Here is a 17877-nt window from a genome sequence, read left to right as displayed (position 1 = left end):
AACTCCATCCTTATATTTCCTCTCTTCCCCCCCCACTATTTAGTTTAAATACACCAGTGTAGCAGTGGCAAACTTGCCTGCTAGAATGCTGGTCCCCCGCCTGTTTAGGTGCAACCCGTCCCTTTTGTACAATTCATCCTTGCCCCAAAACAGATCCCAGTGGTCTAAGAATCTAAATCCCTGCTTCCCATGGGGCCATGGCCCAATCATGGCCATGGGACCAAGATCGCCCATGTCATACAGCACGGCACATAATGATGATGTCATATGACCCAGCACATAATGATAGAAACATAGAAACGTACAGCTCAATACAGGCCCTTTGGCTCACAGAGCTGTGCCGAACCTTGGGTTACCCATAGCCCTCCATTTTTCTGAGCTCCATGTACCTATCCAGGAGTCTTTTAAAAAGACCCTATCATATCCGCCTCCACCACTGTTGCCGGCAGCCCATTCCACGCACTCACCACTCTCTGTGTGAAAAAACTTACCCCAACATCTCTGTATCTACTTCCAAGCACCTTAAAACTGTGCCTTCTCGTGCTAACCAGTTCAGCCCTTTAACATCAAAAAAAAGATGGGCTGGCATTGGAGAAAGTCCAGAGAAGGTTCAAAAGAATGATCCTGGGAATGAAAGGGTTAAGTTTTGAGGAGCGTTTGATAGCTCTGGGCCTGTACTTGCTGGAGTTTAGAAAAATGTGGGAGGATCACATTGAAATCTATCAAATATTGAAAGGCCTAGGCAGAGTGGATGTAGAAAGGCCGCTTCTTTCTGTACGGGAATCTAAAACCAGAGGACACAGCCTGAGAATACAAGAATGTCCCTTTCGAACAGAGACAAGGAAGGATTTCTACAGTCGGGGGTGGCGAATCTGTGGAAATAATTTCAAAATATGGCTGTGGAGGCCACGTCATTGAGTAAGTGGAGGTTGATAGGTTCTTGTTTAGTAAGGGGAGGTCAAAGGTTATGGAGAGAAGGCTGGAGAAAGAAAATATCTCAGCCGTGATGGAATTCTGGAGCAGGCTCGATGGGCTGAATGGCCTCATTTTGCTCCTGTGTTTTCTGGTCTTATGGCAAGAGATCGATTTTCAAAAGGAATAATTGACACCTCCTCTTTGCTTTCATATTAGAGCTGACGAGACACGAAACAACCAGGCTACCTGGGTGGAACAGGTGGAGAAGTACGAAGACGAAAACATGGGGAACTTCAAAAGGATCTACCCGAGCTCCACTTCAGAGAAATACGAGAAGTTCTTGGAAACAGTTGACTCCAAGTCTCGGGAAGAATATGTCAGGCAGGTTTATACTGCCCCTCCCAGTCCTGCCCCCTCCCTCCCTCCCTCCCTCTCCAGTGACCCACAGCCACCCAGTGTGCCATCACCTGTCAAACGGTGAAAGGCCTCGAAAGAGTGGATGTGGGAGATGCTTCCTATGGAGGGAGAGTCTTGGACCAGGGAACACAGCCTCAGAACAGAGGCGGAGGAGTGTCCTCTTAGAAAGGAGGAGAGGAGGAATTTCTTTAGCCAGAGAGTGGTGAATCTGTGGAATTTGCTCCACAGGTGGCTGTGGAGGCCAAGTCATTGGGTATATTTAAAACAGATGCTGATAGATTCTTGATTGGTCAGGGCATGAAGCGATAAGGGGAGAAGGTAGGAGATTGTGGCTGAGAGGGAAAATGGATCAGCCATGATGAAATGGCAGAGCAGACTTGATGGGCCAAATGGCCTAATTCTGATCTGCATCTTATGGTCTTAACCACATTCTCTACTACCCCTCTATAATCCCTCCCCAATCCTTTTACCCTCTTTCTAATCCCACATCACTTCCCCACTACCCACAACACAATTGTGTCGCGTTCTGGTTGCCTCATGATTGGAAAGGTGCAGAGGAGGTTTACCAGGATGCTGCCCAGATCAGAGAGCATGTCTTTATGGGAATGGGTGAACGAGTTAGGGCTTTTCTTTTTGGAGCAAAGGAGGGTGAGAGGTGACTTGATGAAGGAGATGAAAAAGGCATAGATCAAATGGGCAGTCAGAGACTTTTTCCCAGGTTGGAAGTGGCTAATGGGGAAGGGGGGCATCATTTTTAGGTAACTGGAGGAAAGTATAGGGGGGATGTCAGAGGTAAATTCTTTACACAGAGAGTAGTGAGTGCATGGAACACCCTGCCAGGGGTGGTGGTAGAGGCAGATACATTAGGGATATTAAAGAGACTGTTAGATAGGCACATGGATGATAGAAGAATGGAGGGCTCTGTGGAAGGGAAAGGTTAAATTGACCTTAAAGTAGGTTAAAGATTAGCACCACATCGTGGGTGAAGGGCCTGTACTGTGCTGTCAGGTTCTATGTTCTGTCCCTCCACAGCTATATATTCTTACCATCATTAAGGACCCCCACCACCCAGGACATGCCCCCTTCTCATTGCTACCATCAGGGAGGAGGTACAGGAGCCTGAAGACCCACAGTCAACGATTCAGGAACAGCTTCTTCCCCTGTGCCACCGGATTTCAGAATGGACATTGAGCTCAGGAACACCACCTCACTGTTTATTGCAGTCTTTTTGCACTACTCATTTAGTTTAATTTTTAGTATGTTTCCTATTGCAACTTAGTGTTTTTATGTCGCAAGTTTCGCAACAACTTTCCCAATATATGTCAATGATATGAAACCTGATTCTGATCAAGTGTGGTGAGTCATCACTGGTGACACGGAACAGAATCAGAATTTGGTTTCATATCACTGGGGTACGTCGTGAAACTTGTTGTTGCGTGGTAGCAGTACAATGTGATACATAATAATCAAAACTGTGTATATATATAATAGTTAAATTAATGAAGTAGTGCAAAAAGAGGGGGAGAAAAGTAGCGAGCTCGTGTTCATGGTTTCATTGTCCATTCAGAAACCTGATGGCTGAGGGGAAGGAGCTGTTCCTGAGTTGTTGAGTTTGTGCCTTCAGGCTCCTGTACCTTCTCCCTGATGGTTGCAATGAGAAGAGGGCATGCCCTGGGCGATGGGGGTCCTTGATGGTGGAGGCCGTCTTTTTGAGGCATCGCTCTTTGAAGATGCCCTGGATGCTGGGGAGGTTAGTGCTCATGATGGAGCTGACTGAGTTCACAACTTTCTGTAGCTCCTTTCGGTCCTGTGCAGTGCCCACCCCCCCACCATACCAGATGGTGATGCAGCCGATTAGAATGCTCTCCATGGTACATCTGTAGAGATTTGCAAGTGTGTTTGCAGACCTACTAAATCACCTCAGCTTCCTCATGATATATAGCCGATGTTGTGCCTTCTTTGTAACTGCATCGATATCCTCAGAGATGTTGACACCCAGGAACATGAAATTGCTCACTCTCTCCACTTCTGATCCCTCTGTGAGGACTGATGCATCTTCCCTCGTCTTACCCTTTGAGGTCTGCAATCAGTTCTTTGGTCTTACTGACGTTGAGTGCAAGGTCAGATACACTTCCCATTCCTATGTCAAAGAGCACCCCACCCCCCTCAATGTTAGACTCGCCGGTGATTCTTGCCCCCGGTACTGCTCCCTCTGGAACAGCGGAGCGTGCTGGCCCTACTGCGCATGAGGTTGGAACATTGAAGGGGTGGGAGAGGGCATTGTTAATATTGGTGCAATGGCTTGGTATTGAAAATCTCGCTATCTCTCCAGGCAGATGCACGGGGAAATTCAGCAGAGTCAGGAGCAGAAGGAAATGCTCCTCAAAGAACGGGGGTTCCCTGAAGAGAACCTGCAAGAAGAGTCCCAGTTGCAGGAGAATCCGACCCTGTTGATCTTGGTGAAGCCAAAGTCACCAGAAGGACTGCAGACGTCATCATCCTCCACTCCTGTAAGAGTTTCTCTTGGTTGACGTGCTAAGTCGCCTTAGGTGGGACTAATGATTTAATCTACGAGATGTAGATGATTTCAGCTGAGCTGACATCTTGTAGATGATTTACAGCTCAGCTCAAAGCAACCTCTCAGCTAGGTCAAGATTGGGAATTAAATATCCAAGGATATCAGGTTATACGGTATGATAGGCAGGAAGGTAAGGGAGGTGGGGTAGCGCTCTAAGGATGAGATCAGTGCGACAGTGAGAGACGATATAAGATCTAAGGAGCAGAACGTTGAGTCCATCTAGGTAGAGATTAGGAATAGTAAGGGAAAAAAAATCCCTGGTGGGAGTTGTCGATCAGCCACCAAATAATCACATTACAGTGGCACAGGCAGTAAACAGAAATATCTCAGGCACGTGAGAATGGAACGGCAGTTATCATGGGAGACTAACTTGCACATAGATTGGGTGAATCAAGTTGGTCGAGACAGTCTTGTGGAGGACTTCATTGAACGCATAAATGATGGCTTTCTTGAACAGCGTGTTACTTAACCTACAAGAGAATGTGTTATCTTAGATCTGGTCCTGTGCAATGAGAAAGGTAAAATTAGTGATCTTGTAGTTAGGGATCCTCTCGGAAAGAGTGATCACAGTATGACTCAGTTTCCCATACAAATGGAGGGTGCAAAAGTAGTCTGGGAATACAGGCTATATGGTGGAGCAGTGGAAGTCTTTCAAAAAGATTTTTCATGGTGCTCAACAAAAGTATATTCCAGTTAAAAGCACGGACAGTAAGGGTGGGGAGAGCCAGTCTTGGATAACTAAGGAAATTAAAGAAGGCGTCAAACTAAAAGCGTGTGAATAGAAAGCCTCCAAGAGTAGTGGGAAACTGGAAGACTGGGAAAATTTCAAACAGCAACAAAGACCCATCAAGCAACTAATAAAGAAAGGGAATAAGGAAAGAAAATAAACTAAAATTCTCTAGACTGTGGGCAGGTTCTGGTGGATGAGAAGACGGCGAATGTCGCGCCACAGTTCAAAAAATGATGTAGGCTAAAGCAGGTAACTACAGGTCAGTTAGTTTAACATCTGTAGTTGGGAAAATGCTTGAAGCTATCATTAAAGAAGAAATAGTGAGGCATCTGGCAAGAAATGGATCCATCAGGCAGATGCAGCATGGATTCAGCAAGGGCAGATCCTGTTTGACAAAGTTACTGGAGTTCTTTGAGGATATAACAAGTGCAGTGGATAGAGGGGAACAGATGGACGTTATTTACTTGGATTTCTGGAATGTGTTTGATAAGGTGCTGCATAAAAGACTTATCCATAAGATAAGGATGCAAAGAGTTGGGGTGATGTATTAGCATGGATACAGGATTGGTTAACTGAAAGAAAGCAGAGTTGGGATACATGGGTGTTACTCTGGTTGGCAATCAGTAGTGAGCGGTGGTGCCATACGGGTCGGTGCTGGGCCTGCAACTGTTCACGATATATATTAACGATCTCGAAGAGGGAACCGGGTGTAGTGTATCGCTTAAGTTTGCTGATGATACCAAATTGAGTGGAAAGGTAAATTGTGCAGAAGATACAGAGAGATACATATTGATAGGTTAAGTGAGTGGGCAAGGGTCTGGCAGATGGAGTACAATGTTGGTAAATGTGATGTCATCCACTTTGGAAGGAAAAATGGAAGAGCAGATTATTATTTAAACGGTAAAAATTTCCAGCATACTGCTGTGCTGAGGGACTTGGGAGTACTTGTGCATGAATCACAAAAGGTTGGTTTGCAGGTGCAGCAGGCTATCACAAAAGCAAATGGAATACAGTATTGGCCTTCATTACCAGAGGAACTGAATTGAAGAGCAGGGAAGTTATGCTGCAACTGTACAGGGTACTGGTGAGGCTGCACCTGGAGTACTACATGCAGTTCTGGTCTCCATACTTGAGGAAGGATATACTGGCTTTGGAGGCAGATTGATGGTCAGGTTGGGATTGGTGCGAGGAGAGTCGAGGGCAGTGCATTCAGTGGAGGAGTGATGAAGTTGATGTCCTGTCAGCAATTCGAGATGAGAAGATCCAGAGCAGGCAGAGAACCAGAGCGGGGAGTCCCAAGGAGAGGAGGAGGTGAGTGAGGGTAATTTCAGAGATGTGAGAGCGGATCTTTTACACAGAGAGTGGTGGGTGCCTGCGGTGGTGGCTGAGATAGATACATTAGAGATTTTTAAGAGACATTTAGAGAGGCACATGAATGTGAGGAAGATGGGAGGATATGGACATTGTGTAGGCAGGAGAGATGAGCTTAGTTAGCTATTTGATTACTAATTTAATTGGTCTGGCACAACATTGAGGGCCGAAGGGCCTGTTCCTGTACTATACTGTTGTATGTTCTATTAAAGGACTCCTGACCTCAGCTGCAGGGATATCGTTGAAGGAATGTCTGAGGGTCACGCCAATGGCTCTTTTCACTGCTTTAGCCTTCAGCCCAAGCGGGGCTTTGGTTTGGAGGTTGGGAACGTGAGCTGGCTTTCAAGTTAGCAACCAAACCTGTTGGCAGATGTTTGCCCTGGCCAGACAGCTTGGTGTCAGCGTGAGCGAGAGAGAGAGAGGATTCCAGTCTTTCTGCATGTAAGGATGTAATGCTGAGGCTTTATAAGGCAGTAGTGAGGCCTCACCTGGAGTCTTGTGTGCATTTTTGGGCCCCTTATCTCAGAAAGGATGGACTGATATTGGATGTTTGAATAGGCAACTCAGGCAACGCATCACCAAATAATTAGATAGGGCGTCAGAGGTTAAAGGAAAAATGGGTTTGAGAGGGAAATGGATCAGCCATGATGAAACAGCGGAGCAGACTCGATAGGCTGAAAGGCCTAACTCTGCTCCAATGTCTTAAGTTCTTCCGGTCTTTCATATGGAGACTGTCCTCCAGTCGGCTGAAGGAGTCTGTTAATGAGCTAGACCTGGAGGTCCTCCATTGGTTGGAATGGACCATGGATGTTGTGACCTAGCTGTCTACATGATGTGCAAGCCAGGGAAGTACAACACGGAGAGCAAGTTGTTGCCCACGCAGCAGACGAGCTCTCTCCGTGCAGCTGATGAATGCAAAGGAATGGCAGAGATTGACAGTTTGGCATCAGCCCAAAGCGACTGGTTTTAAGGCATCAGTAACCCACCTGGGTGCCTTCTCCTGGCAGTAGAAACTGTTCCGCCAGTCTTAGTAGCTCAGCCAGACGTGAAGGCCAGGAGCTGGACTTGGTTGTCAGAAGCCTGCCCTGCCGTGCAATGTGATCATGTCTGCTCTATGCTGACTACAATTCTTTTTTTCTTGTACTGGTTTACGTATTAATAAACAGCCAGTAGGTGGAGATTGTGTCTTTCTCAGGTTTTGGCAGTCCATCAGGGTCAAGCATATTTTGCTTCCAACCCACAACACACACACCAAGTGCTGGAGGAATTCAGCAGGTTAGGCAGTAACTCTGGTGAGGAATAGAGTCGATGTTTCAAACCGAGACCCCCTCATCAGGACTGGAAAGGAACTGGGAAGAAGCCAGAATAAGACTGGGAGGTGGTGGGAGCGTGGAGGGAAGGAGTACAAGCTGGCAGGTGATAGGTGAGACCAGGTATGGGGGAAGATGGATAAAGTTGGAAGCTGGAAGGGTTTAGGTCAGGGGTTCCCAATATCATAAAACCACAAGATATGGGAGCAGAATTAGGCCATTAGTCTGCTCTGCATTTCATCATGGCTGATCCATTTTCCCTCTCAGCCCCAATCTCCTGCCTTCTCCCTTTAACCCTTCATGCCCTGACCGAGCTCTGCCTTAAATATACAAAAATACTCGGCCTTCACAGCAGACTGTGGCAATAAATGCCACAGATTCACCACTCTCTGGCTAAAGAACTTTCTTCTCATCTTCCTATTCATCTCTAAAAGGACACCTTGCTATTATGAGGCTGTCCTCTGGTCTTAGACTCCCTACCATAAGAAACATCCTCTCCATGTTCACTCTGAGACCCCTTGCTTAATTGTACTGGTCCATGGCAAGTAAAAGGTTGGGAACCCCTGGTAGAGGTGGAAGAGTTAAAGGGCTGAAGGAGGAGGAATCTGATGGGAGAGGAGAGTGGACCATGGGAGAAGGGGAACTAGGAAGGGAAGAGGGTAAAGATGGGAAGGTCTTCATTGAGTTCACAACATCCAATCTGCTCTGGTACCACAGTATTTATGTGGGCTGTCCTGCTGAGACTCTGGACAATGTTGGCCCCTCCAGGACATTGATAGCTGGGTCTTAAACAACTGTTGGGTCATTGAATATCAGGGGTAAGCAGTTAGATGCCCTCTTGCTGGAGATATCATTACCTGGTGTACTGGTGGCATGATAACTTGGCTTCCTGGTGTCTGGCTATAACACTGGAGAGTCCCAAGCCTACTGTCTCCCCTGTACCACTGGGACCTTTCTTACCTGTCTGCTGTAGTAGTGAAATCTGCCCCAAAACCTTGTAAATTATAATTCTTTTGAGGACAAAGAAATCTGGCTGTGGGAAACAAGCTTCGATTGTGTAGAGCTTTTTATTGATGGCATGAACTTCTATTTTTCCAACTACCGGTAATTTTTTTCCCTCCTGCTTCCAATTCCCCATTCTGGCCTCTTTTCCACATCTCCCTATCACCTCCCCTGGTACCCCTCCTCCTTCCCTTTCTCCTGTGGTCCACTGTCCTCTCCTATCAGATTCCTCCTTCTCCAGCCCTTTTACCTTTTCCATCTATCGCCTTCTAGCTTCTTACTTCATCCCGCTCCCCCACCCACCTAGCTCCACACATAATCTTCCAGCGAGTCCTCCTTCCCTTCTCCCCACCTTTTTTATTCTGGCTTCTTCCCCCTTCCCTTTCCAGTCCTGATGTAGGGTCTTGGCCCGGAAACGTCAACTGTTTATTCATTTCCATAGATGTTGAATGACTTGCTGAGTTCCTCCAGTATTTTGTGTGTAGAATTCCATTTGCCTTTGCCATTATGTACATTACTCACAGCTAACTTTCTGTGACGGACCCCCCCCCAGCTCTCCCTGTACAGTAACATTCTGTGATGTCGCTCTCTCTCTCTCTGTTTAAAGGATATTTTACTTTCTTACTCCTTTCACCATCATCATTATGTGTCATGCCGTATGATGTGAGCAATCATGGTCTTTGGCACTGTGGGCAATGGCAAACCTCTTCTGGGCCAGTGTCTTTACAAGACGGGTGACCCTAGCCATTATCAATACTCTTCAGAGACTGTCTGCCTGGCATCAGTGGTCGTATAACCAGGACTTGTGATATGCACTGGCTGTTCGTACAACCAACCACCACCTGCTTCTGTGGCTTCATGTGACCCTGATCAGGAGGGCTAAGCAGGTGCTATTCCTTGCCCAAGGGTGACCTGCAGACTAGTGGAGGGAAGGATCACCTTACACCTCCTTTGGTAGAGATGTATCTCCACCCCACCACCCAGCTACACCATTAACCACACATTATAGTCCAGCTCCCCTGTGGCATTTACCCTTCAGGGAAATATCTAAAATAACTCACACAAAATGCTGGAGGAACTCAGTAGGCCAGGCTACAGTGAATTCTAAATCACAACTGTCTATGTTAAAGAGAAATTACTTCATTGCCCCTCTGACCCAGGCCCAGGCTGATTCCAGACCGAACAGGAGGCCTGAGCGGAAATCCAGGAACTGGAATCTCAGTAGCCAAAGTGAAGAGATTTATGGCAACTTGAGAATTATCCTCAATCTCTTTCCTCCAGTTATTGACCCTCCTGCCACTGAAAGCAGTTTCTCTTGACCCACCGTCCAGTATTTGATTGCCTCTAATAAATCTGCCTTTATCACCTGTCTCAAAGGGCAGTAGCACTGGGGCTTCTCACATCTCACCACATTAAATGGTCCCCTCTCCCTGGGCCAGCTGCTCACTGACCTGTTCCGGTATCAGGAATGGCATTATTAGTGTCATGTTATTCTATAATATCATGGAAATAAATCTTTGACTACATCGTGTTCTTGTCACTGGTGCCATTGTCAAGGATTCTCCTGCACGCCTCTCTGAGTCTTTGAGGCGAAACTGAATGGTATTCTGAGCGTCACAAGTTCAGGAAGTTCATCTGACACTGACTGCCAAGATTGTTTTTTTACTGAGTGTTTTAAAATGCCAGCTGTTTTCAAAGTTTTTTTTCTTCTGTATTCTTCAGACCAGCCAAGTGCTAGGAATTGTCTCCAGCCCAAGCCAGCGAGCAGGCGGCTGGGAGGAGAAGAATGTGGGCCACAGCTGTGAGTTGTCTCCAGGAAGAGCAGATGTTGAGCCAGAGCTGGTTTCTGAACAGAAGGCTGATGGCACAGAACACTGCTCGCTGCTCCAGAACCAATCCCAAGCAGAGCAGAAAGAACCAGGCCAGAAGCAGCAGCAGACAGAGGTTCCATCGGAGATCCCTGCTGAAGCACAAGAGGGAAATGCTGTGAGTGAGGCAGTGAACCAACCGGAGGCCAATGTGCAAAAGTTACAACAGCAGGCCCAAGTCCTGGATAACCAAGAGGCCGAAGACGGGGATCAGCAGCAGGTACAAGATCTGGTCCCACTGGAGCCCCAAGCTGTGAAAGAGGCCAAAGACCTGGCGCAGCAGGAGGCGGGAGATGAAAATGGGCAGGAGTCACAATCTCCACCTCTACTGGTAATGTTGCAACTCTAACAAAACCCTAGTTAGACTACGCTTGGGAGTATTGTGTTCAGTTCCAGTCACCTCATTACAGGAAGGATGTGGAAGCTTTAGGTAAGGTGCAGAGGAGATTTACCAGGATGCTGACTGAACTGGAGGGCATGTCTCGTGAAGATAGGTTTAGCCAGCTGAGGCTTTTCTCTTTGGAGCAAAGAAGGATGAGGGGTGACTTGATGGAAGTGTGTAAGACAGATCAATTGGACAGCCAGAGTTTTCTTCCCAGGCAGAAATGGCAAATGCCAGGAAGCATAATTTCAAGGCGATGGGAGGGAAATATAGAGGGGATGATAGAGGCAGAGAGTAGTGGGTGCATGGAACACCCTGTCATGGGTGGTGCTAAAGGCAGATACATTAGGGGCATTCAGGAAATGCTTAGATGGGCACATGATGATGGAAAAATAGAGGGTTAAGTAGGAGAGAAGGGTTAGATTGATCTTAAAGTAGGTTAAAAGTTGGTACAACATGGTGGGTAAAAAGGAATGCACTGTGCTGTGGTGTTCGATGATCTATGTTCTAAATCACACATAGGCAAGTTGAGAATTTGAATTGACCAAGGCCTGTGTCAACAGGAAGCCCAAGTCATAGTCACAGAGCTATCAGTCCCTTTGCCCTAATGCCAACCACGATTACAGGGACTTGAGGACCTGAGTTATAGGAAAAGGCTGAATTGTTTGGGACTTCATTCCCCGGGGCGTAGGAGGTGGAGGGGAGACTTGATTGAGGTATACAAAATGATGAGAAGTATCCATAGTGTAAAGGCAGGCAGGCTTTTCCCACTGAGATTGGGTGGCACTGAACTGGAGGTCATAGGTTAAGGGTGAAAGGTGAGTGTTCAAGGGGAACCTGAGGGGAATCTTCTTCACTCAGAGTGTGGAATGAGCTGCCAGCGGAAGTGGTAAATTGTGGTTAGATTGCAATATTGAAGAGAAGTTTGGATGGGTCCATAGATGGGAGGGTAGGGATGGCTACAGTCCAGGTGCTGGACGACAGGACTCGGCAGATTAATAAATTGGCGCGGCCTGGATGTGCTGAAAGGCCTATTTATGAACTAAATGACTCTTTGGCTGCTAATCTGTACTCAAATACTCTACCACTGAGCTTATAAAATTAATTTTAAAATGACAAAATTTTAGAAAATACTAGAAACTGGAGCAGACCATGAATTTTTTGGCCTCTGTAAGACCATAAGACATAGGAGCAGAATTAGGCCATTTGACCCATTGAGTCTGCTCTGCCATTCCATCGTGGCTGATTTACTATCTCTCTCAACCCTGTTCTCCTGCCTTCTCCCCATATCATTTGACACCCTGACTAATCAAGAACCTGCCAACCTTCGGTTTAAATATACCCAATGACCTGGCCTCCGCAGCCGTCTTGTGGTAACAGATTTCACAGATTCACTACCCAATGACTGGATGCATTCTATGACCCTTATAGGATTCCATGCGTTTACAGGCTCTCTCAGGGTTAAGACAGGGTTCAGTTCCTGAGAACAGTCTGTAAGATGGAAATGAACAGAAATAGTGCACGGGACAGGGTCACAGAAAAATCTACGACAGGGGAGCGAACAGGTGTGGCAAGAGCAGCTGCCAGCCCGTCTCACTGACCCAGTGAGAGGCCAAATTGAATTTGATTGAATTGAATATTATTTCTTACATCCTTGACATACACGAGGAGTAAAAATCTTTATGTTACATCTCAGTTTGAATGTGCAATGTGTAAATTGTAGTAATTTGTAATAAATAGTATGTCCAGTAAGTTATACAACAGTACAGTCAATATAGCTCAGAAATACAGTTGTGTCAGCGTGAATTAATCAGTCTGATGGCCTGGTGGAAGAAGCTGTCCTGGAGCCTGTTGGTCCTGGCTTTAATGCTGCGGTACCATTTCCCGGATGGTAGCAACTGGAACAGTTTGTGGTTGGGGTGACTTGGGTCCCCAATGATCCTGCAGCCCCTTTGTACACACCTGTCCTTGAAAATGTCCTGAATCATGGGAAGTTCACAACTACAGATGTGCTGGGCTGTCCACACCACTCTCTGCAGAGTCTTGTGATTGAGGGAGGTACAGTTCCCATACCAGGCACTGATGCAGCCAGTCAGGATGCTCTCAGTTGTGCCCCTGTAGAAAGTTCTTAGGATCTGGGGACTCATGCCGAATTTCTTCAACCGTCTGAGGTGAAAGAGGCGCTGCTGTGCTTTTTTCACCACACAGCTGATATGTACAGACCACGTGAGATCCTCGGTGACGTGTATACCGAGGAACTTGAAGCTGTTCACCCTCTCAACCCCAGATCCATTGATGTCTCCATTCCTCCTGTAATCTACAACCAGCTCCTTTGTTTTTGCGACATTGAGGGAGAGGTTGTTTTCTTGACACCACTGTGTCAGGGTGATGACCACTTCTCTGTGGGCTGCCTTGTTATTATTTGAGATCAGGCCAGTCAGTGTATAGAGAGTCTGTTCAGTGGTCCCATCACTGCTCGGCCTGAACCGGCCCCCTGATTGTAGTGGCTTGGCTGGATCGAGAATGCAGTGTGGGGAGTGAACACCAACTTACAGAATCACCAACGCCATCTGGGGCACAGGCCTTTGACAGCAGCTCACCAGAGTCCTCCATCCTGGGAGTCTTTCAACCTGTTCCCAGGTGTGGCCCATCTTCTTGGCATATCCTTCCTCTCCCAGGGATGGAGCTTCTGTTGGGGTTTCTGTAGCTCTGGGTTTTTAACCCCATGCCCAGGTGGGACGGTTGGTGGGAGTGAAAGCAGTTGGGAAAGCTCCATTCCCACAAGGTAGAAGATTCCTGCGGTGTCGGAGAGTCATAGAAAAATACGGCAGAGAAGCAGGCCCTTCAGCCCATCTAGACCATGCTGAGCCATTTTAAACCATCTATTCCCATCGACCTGCACCGGGACCATTGCCATCCATATCCCCTACCATCCGTGTACCTATCCAAACTTCTCTTAAACGTGGAAACCGAGCTCGCATGCACCACTTATGCTGGCAGCTTGTTCCAAGCTGTCCCCACCCTCTGAGTGAAAATGTTTCCCCTCATGTTTCCAGGTTGCAAATGCAGTTACTGCTTTGCCCATCCTGAAAGAAACTGTCTGAGTTTTGAACAGATACTAATGGGTCCCTTGCAATTATTTCCCGAGAACATTAAACTGATCCAACACCGTGCCTTTTCTTTAAAATATCTCAGTCAGGTTAGACTGGAATGTCTAGACAGAGCGGACGTGGAGAGGATGTTTCTGAAAGTGGGAGAGTGGAGTACCAGACAGTGCAGCCTCAGAAATGAGGTTCGTCACTTTAGAGTAGAGATGGGGAAGAATTTCTTCAGCCAGAGGGTGGTGAATCTGGAATTCATCGTCACAGGAGGCCAAGTCATTGGGGATATTTAAAACCAGAGTTTGATAGGCTCTTGATTAGTCAGGGCATCAAAGGTTATGGCAAGAAGGCAGGAGAATGTGGTTGAGGTTATAAATCAGCCATGATGGAATAGAAGGACGTCCCTTTAGAACGGAGATGAGAAGGAATTTCTTTAGCCGAAGGGTGGTGAATCTGTGGAATTCATCGCCACAGACGGCTGTGGAGGTGTACTTAAAATGAAGGTTAAGAGGCTCTTGATTAGTAAGGGTGTCAGAGGTTACAGGGAGAAGGCAGAAGGCTGGGGTTGAGATGGACAATAAATCAGCCATGAAGGAATGATGGAGCAGACTCGGAGGGCCAAGTGGCCTAATTCTGTTGCTAAGATTTATGGTCTATCTACGAATAGGTTATGAGGTCAGCACAACATCGTGGGCTGAATGGCCTGCAAAATTATGTGTTCTAAACCTTTCATCTATATTTCTGTTTTCTTCAGAATACCCAGTCGGAGATCTTTGAGGAGCTTGACCAGAAGAGTACAATTGTTGCGGAGGAAACCGAACCAGTGGATGCGTGCAGCACGCTGCCAGCCGAAAGCACAGAGCAGAATGGGAGCTCGAGGCAATTCCTCCCTGAGGTCCAGAGTCAGCCCAGGAGCCAAGGTGGCCTCGAGGCCCAGGCATTCCCCCAAGAGGGGCAAAAGGCCGCAAGAGAGACGCTGAGCGCAACGGGCAACCCGCATGCCGCCTCGAAGGCCATCAAGAAGTTGTCTAAGGTTCTGAAACGCAACCGCAGCCAAGTGGGCCTGGCAAGCAATGTGAATTGTTCCGGACAGACTGATGCTGCAGGGCACGCTAATGTCACTGAGGAGATTTCAAATGCACCTCGGGATCAGCGTGATTCCTGTTGCAACTGCTGGGGTTACAGTAAGTGAAATACAACCTTTTAGCCTTCTAAACTCGAAATCTGGGTTTCCTCACTTGCAGGGACTCCACAGTTTGTGTTCTCAGTATTACTTGTTTAGTCTTTGTATTTGCACAGTTTGTCTTCTGTTGCACATTGGTTGCTTGTCAGTGATTGTGTGTACAGTGCCTCTAAAAAAGCATTCGTCCCCCTTGGAGGTTTTCATGTTTTGTTGTTTTACAACACCGAATCATAGTGGATTTAATTTGGCTGTTTTGACACTGATCAACAGAGAAAACCTCTTTTGTGACCAAGTGAAAACAGATCTCTACAAAGTGCTCTAAATTAATTACAATTATTAAACACAAAACAATTGACTACATAAGTATTTTTCCCCTTCAAGTCACTATTTAATAGATGCACCTTTGGCAGCAATTATAGCCTTGAGTCTGTGTGGACTGGTCTCCATCAGCTTTGCACATCTGGACACTGCAATTTTTCCCCTTCCCCTTCCTTCTTTACAAAACTGCTCAAACTCTGCTGGATTTGCATGAGGATTCCATGGGGCAACACCGTAGCGTAGTGGTTAGCGCAATACTTTACAGTACCGGTGACCCCAGTTCAATTTCAGCCGTTGCCCGTAAAGAATTTGTATGTTCTCCCCATGACCACGAGTGTTTCCTCCAGGTGCTCTGGTTTCCTCCCACAGCCCAAAGACCTACCAGTTGGTAGGTTGATTGGTGGTTGTAAAACTGTCCTGTGATTGGGCTGGGATTAAATCGGGGGATTGCTGAATGTGTGCTAGATTTTATTACAGCCTTGTGGGCTGAGCAAAACTGAATTATTAGTTGTTGAATTAAGTGTTTCAGGAAACAATTAAGTGCCCAACGTGTCACCAGCACCAGACTACCAGCCATCAAGGATGTATTCCAAGTTCAAAGTACAAAGTACAGTAATTATCAAAGTATGCTTACGGTGCACAGCCTCGAGGCTCATCTTCTTGCAGGCAGCCACAAACAAAGAAATGTCAGAGAACCCACTTAAAGAAAGCACCCCACGGAACAAGACCATCAGACGTGCAAAGTCACGCAAACAGCAGAAACAACAAACGAGTAACGCTCAGAACATCAAACATCAGAACGCAGGATCCCCAGAAGTGGGTCCACACCCACGAGCCACCGGGGGGTGAGTGAAGCCGGTCCAGGAGCTTACCCACCATCAAGGGCCGGGAAAGGGCCAGTAACGTCAGGGAGGATCCCACCCACCCTGCTCACGGACTGTTTCCTGTCAGAGTCACCCTGCTCATGGATCATTTCCTGTCAGAGTCACCTTCTGTACAGACACTCAGTGATTCAGGAACAGCCTCTCCCCTGTCATCAGATTTCTGAATGGACATCGAACCTGTGAACACTAACTCACTATTTTCTTTTTGTCTTTTTGCACGACTTGTTTAATTGTTTAATTTTTTAATTTTTTATATATTTACTGTAATTTACAGCTTTATTTTCTATTGCAAGGTACTGCTGCCGCACAACGACAAATTTCATGGTATATACTGATTGATTGTGATTTTGAGACACTCCTGTGCCTAGAGTCACTTTATGCACGTACAGTCAATCCATGTATATAAGCTATCTTATGTATTTATATTTATTGTGTTTTTATTATTATTATTATTGTGTTCTTTATCTTATGGAGTTTATCTTAGTAGTGAGTTAAGCATCGATTTGTCGAACTTCTAGTTTTCTTCTTCACCATTCCCCATTCTCATTTCTGTCTCTCACCTTATCTCCTTACCTGCCCATCACCTCCCTCTGGTGCTCCACCATCGTCCCCTTCTTCCATGGCCTTCTGTCCTCTCCTATCAGATTCCCCCTTCCCCAGCCCTTCATCACCTCCACCAATCGACTTCCCAGCTCTTTACTTCACCCCACCCCCTCTTCCGGTCTCACCTATCACCTACCACCTCGTACTTCTTCCTCTCCTCCCCCACCCTCAACGTCTTCTCCCTTCCTTTCCAGTCCTGATGAAGGGCCTCAGCCTAAAGCCTCGACTGTTTACACTTTTCCGTAAATGCTGCCTGACCCTACTGGGTTTTTCTGGCACTTTGTGTGTGTTGCCTTGGATTTCCAGCATCTGCAGATCTTCTTGTGTTTGGCTTGGTGTGTTTTATTTATCTCCTGCATCCCATCCAGAGTTACGATTATTTCGTTCTCCTTGACACTTGTGTACTGAAAATGACACTAAACAATCTTGAATGTTTTTCGTTAGCTAAAGTATTCAGTTCATACCCCAGACAGGATCTGCTGCAGGAGCTGGTTACGGGACAGTGCCGTGGAACGCGACTGCAGGAACCCGCCCGAGCACCAGCAGAATCAAGTTGCCGAGAGGTTTCCCAACGCGTCTGCCTATCCCGAGAGGGTGACCGAGGACAGGAGCAGAGGGAAGCTGTGCGTGTCCTCCGAGCCCCCAACTTTGCACCTCCGTGGCTCTACCTGTTCCACAAAACCCAGGATTAGACAAAGGGACCTCAACAGTCATGGCAGGTAAAAAAAAAAAAGGTGAACGCCAGAAGTTTTCTCTAGGGTTTCCTCTGGGTGCTCCGGTTTCCTCCCACTGTCCAAAGACATACTGGTCAGTAGTTTAATTGGTCATTGTAAATTGCCCCATGATTAGGCTGGTGTTAAATCGGGAGATCGCTGGGCGGTGAGGCTCGAAGGGCCGGAAGGGTCAATTCTGTGCCGTCTCTCAATCAATGAATCAACCAACCTAACCCTCCCCTCCCGCATAGCCTGCCATTTTCCATCATCCGTCAGCCTATCTAAGTGTCTGTAAAGCACCACAGTCAGCGTAATGCCTTCAGTGCCACCAGGTTCAGGAACAGTTATTACCACTCAACCATCAGGGTGAAGGTACAGGAACCTCAGGACCCACACCACCGGTTCAGGAACAGTTATTACCCCTCAGCCATCGGGAAGGACGTACAGGAGCCTCAGGACCCACACCATCAGGGTCAGGAACAGTTATTACCCCTCAGCCAGG

At 47.0% G+C, this 17877-nt stretch overlaps 1 protein-coding gene across 1 annotated transcript in view; it reads left to right on the top strand.

Moving 5' to 3' along the window:
• LOC140203597 (uncharacterized) overlaps nt 1–17385 on the top strand; it is a 55838-nt gene extending 38453 nt beyond the window's left edge. The window contains exons 8-12 of the mRNA XM_072269645.1: nt 1132–1300; nt 3669–3842; nt 10046–10522; nt 14429–14858; nt 17132–17385. Coding sequence (XP_072125746.1) covers nt 1132–1300; nt 3669–3842; nt 10046–10522; nt 14429–14858; nt 17132–17385 — 1504 coding nt within the window. The remainder of the gene's footprint in view (nt 1–1131; nt 1301–3668; nt 3843–10045; nt 10523–14428; nt 14859–17131) is intronic.
• The last annotated feature ends 492 nt before the right edge of the window (nt 17386–17877 follow it).

The sequence above is a fragment of the Mobula birostris genome, chromosome 10 (genome assembly GCF_030028105.1).
Source record: "Mobula birostris isolate sMobBir1 chromosome 10, sMobBir1.hap1, whole genome shotgun sequence".
Taxonomy (NCBI): Eukaryota; Metazoa; Chordata; class Chondrichthyes; order Myliobatiformes; family Myliobatidae; genus Mobula; species Mobula birostris.
This window is presented reverse-complemented; position numbering and strand designations above follow the sequence as displayed.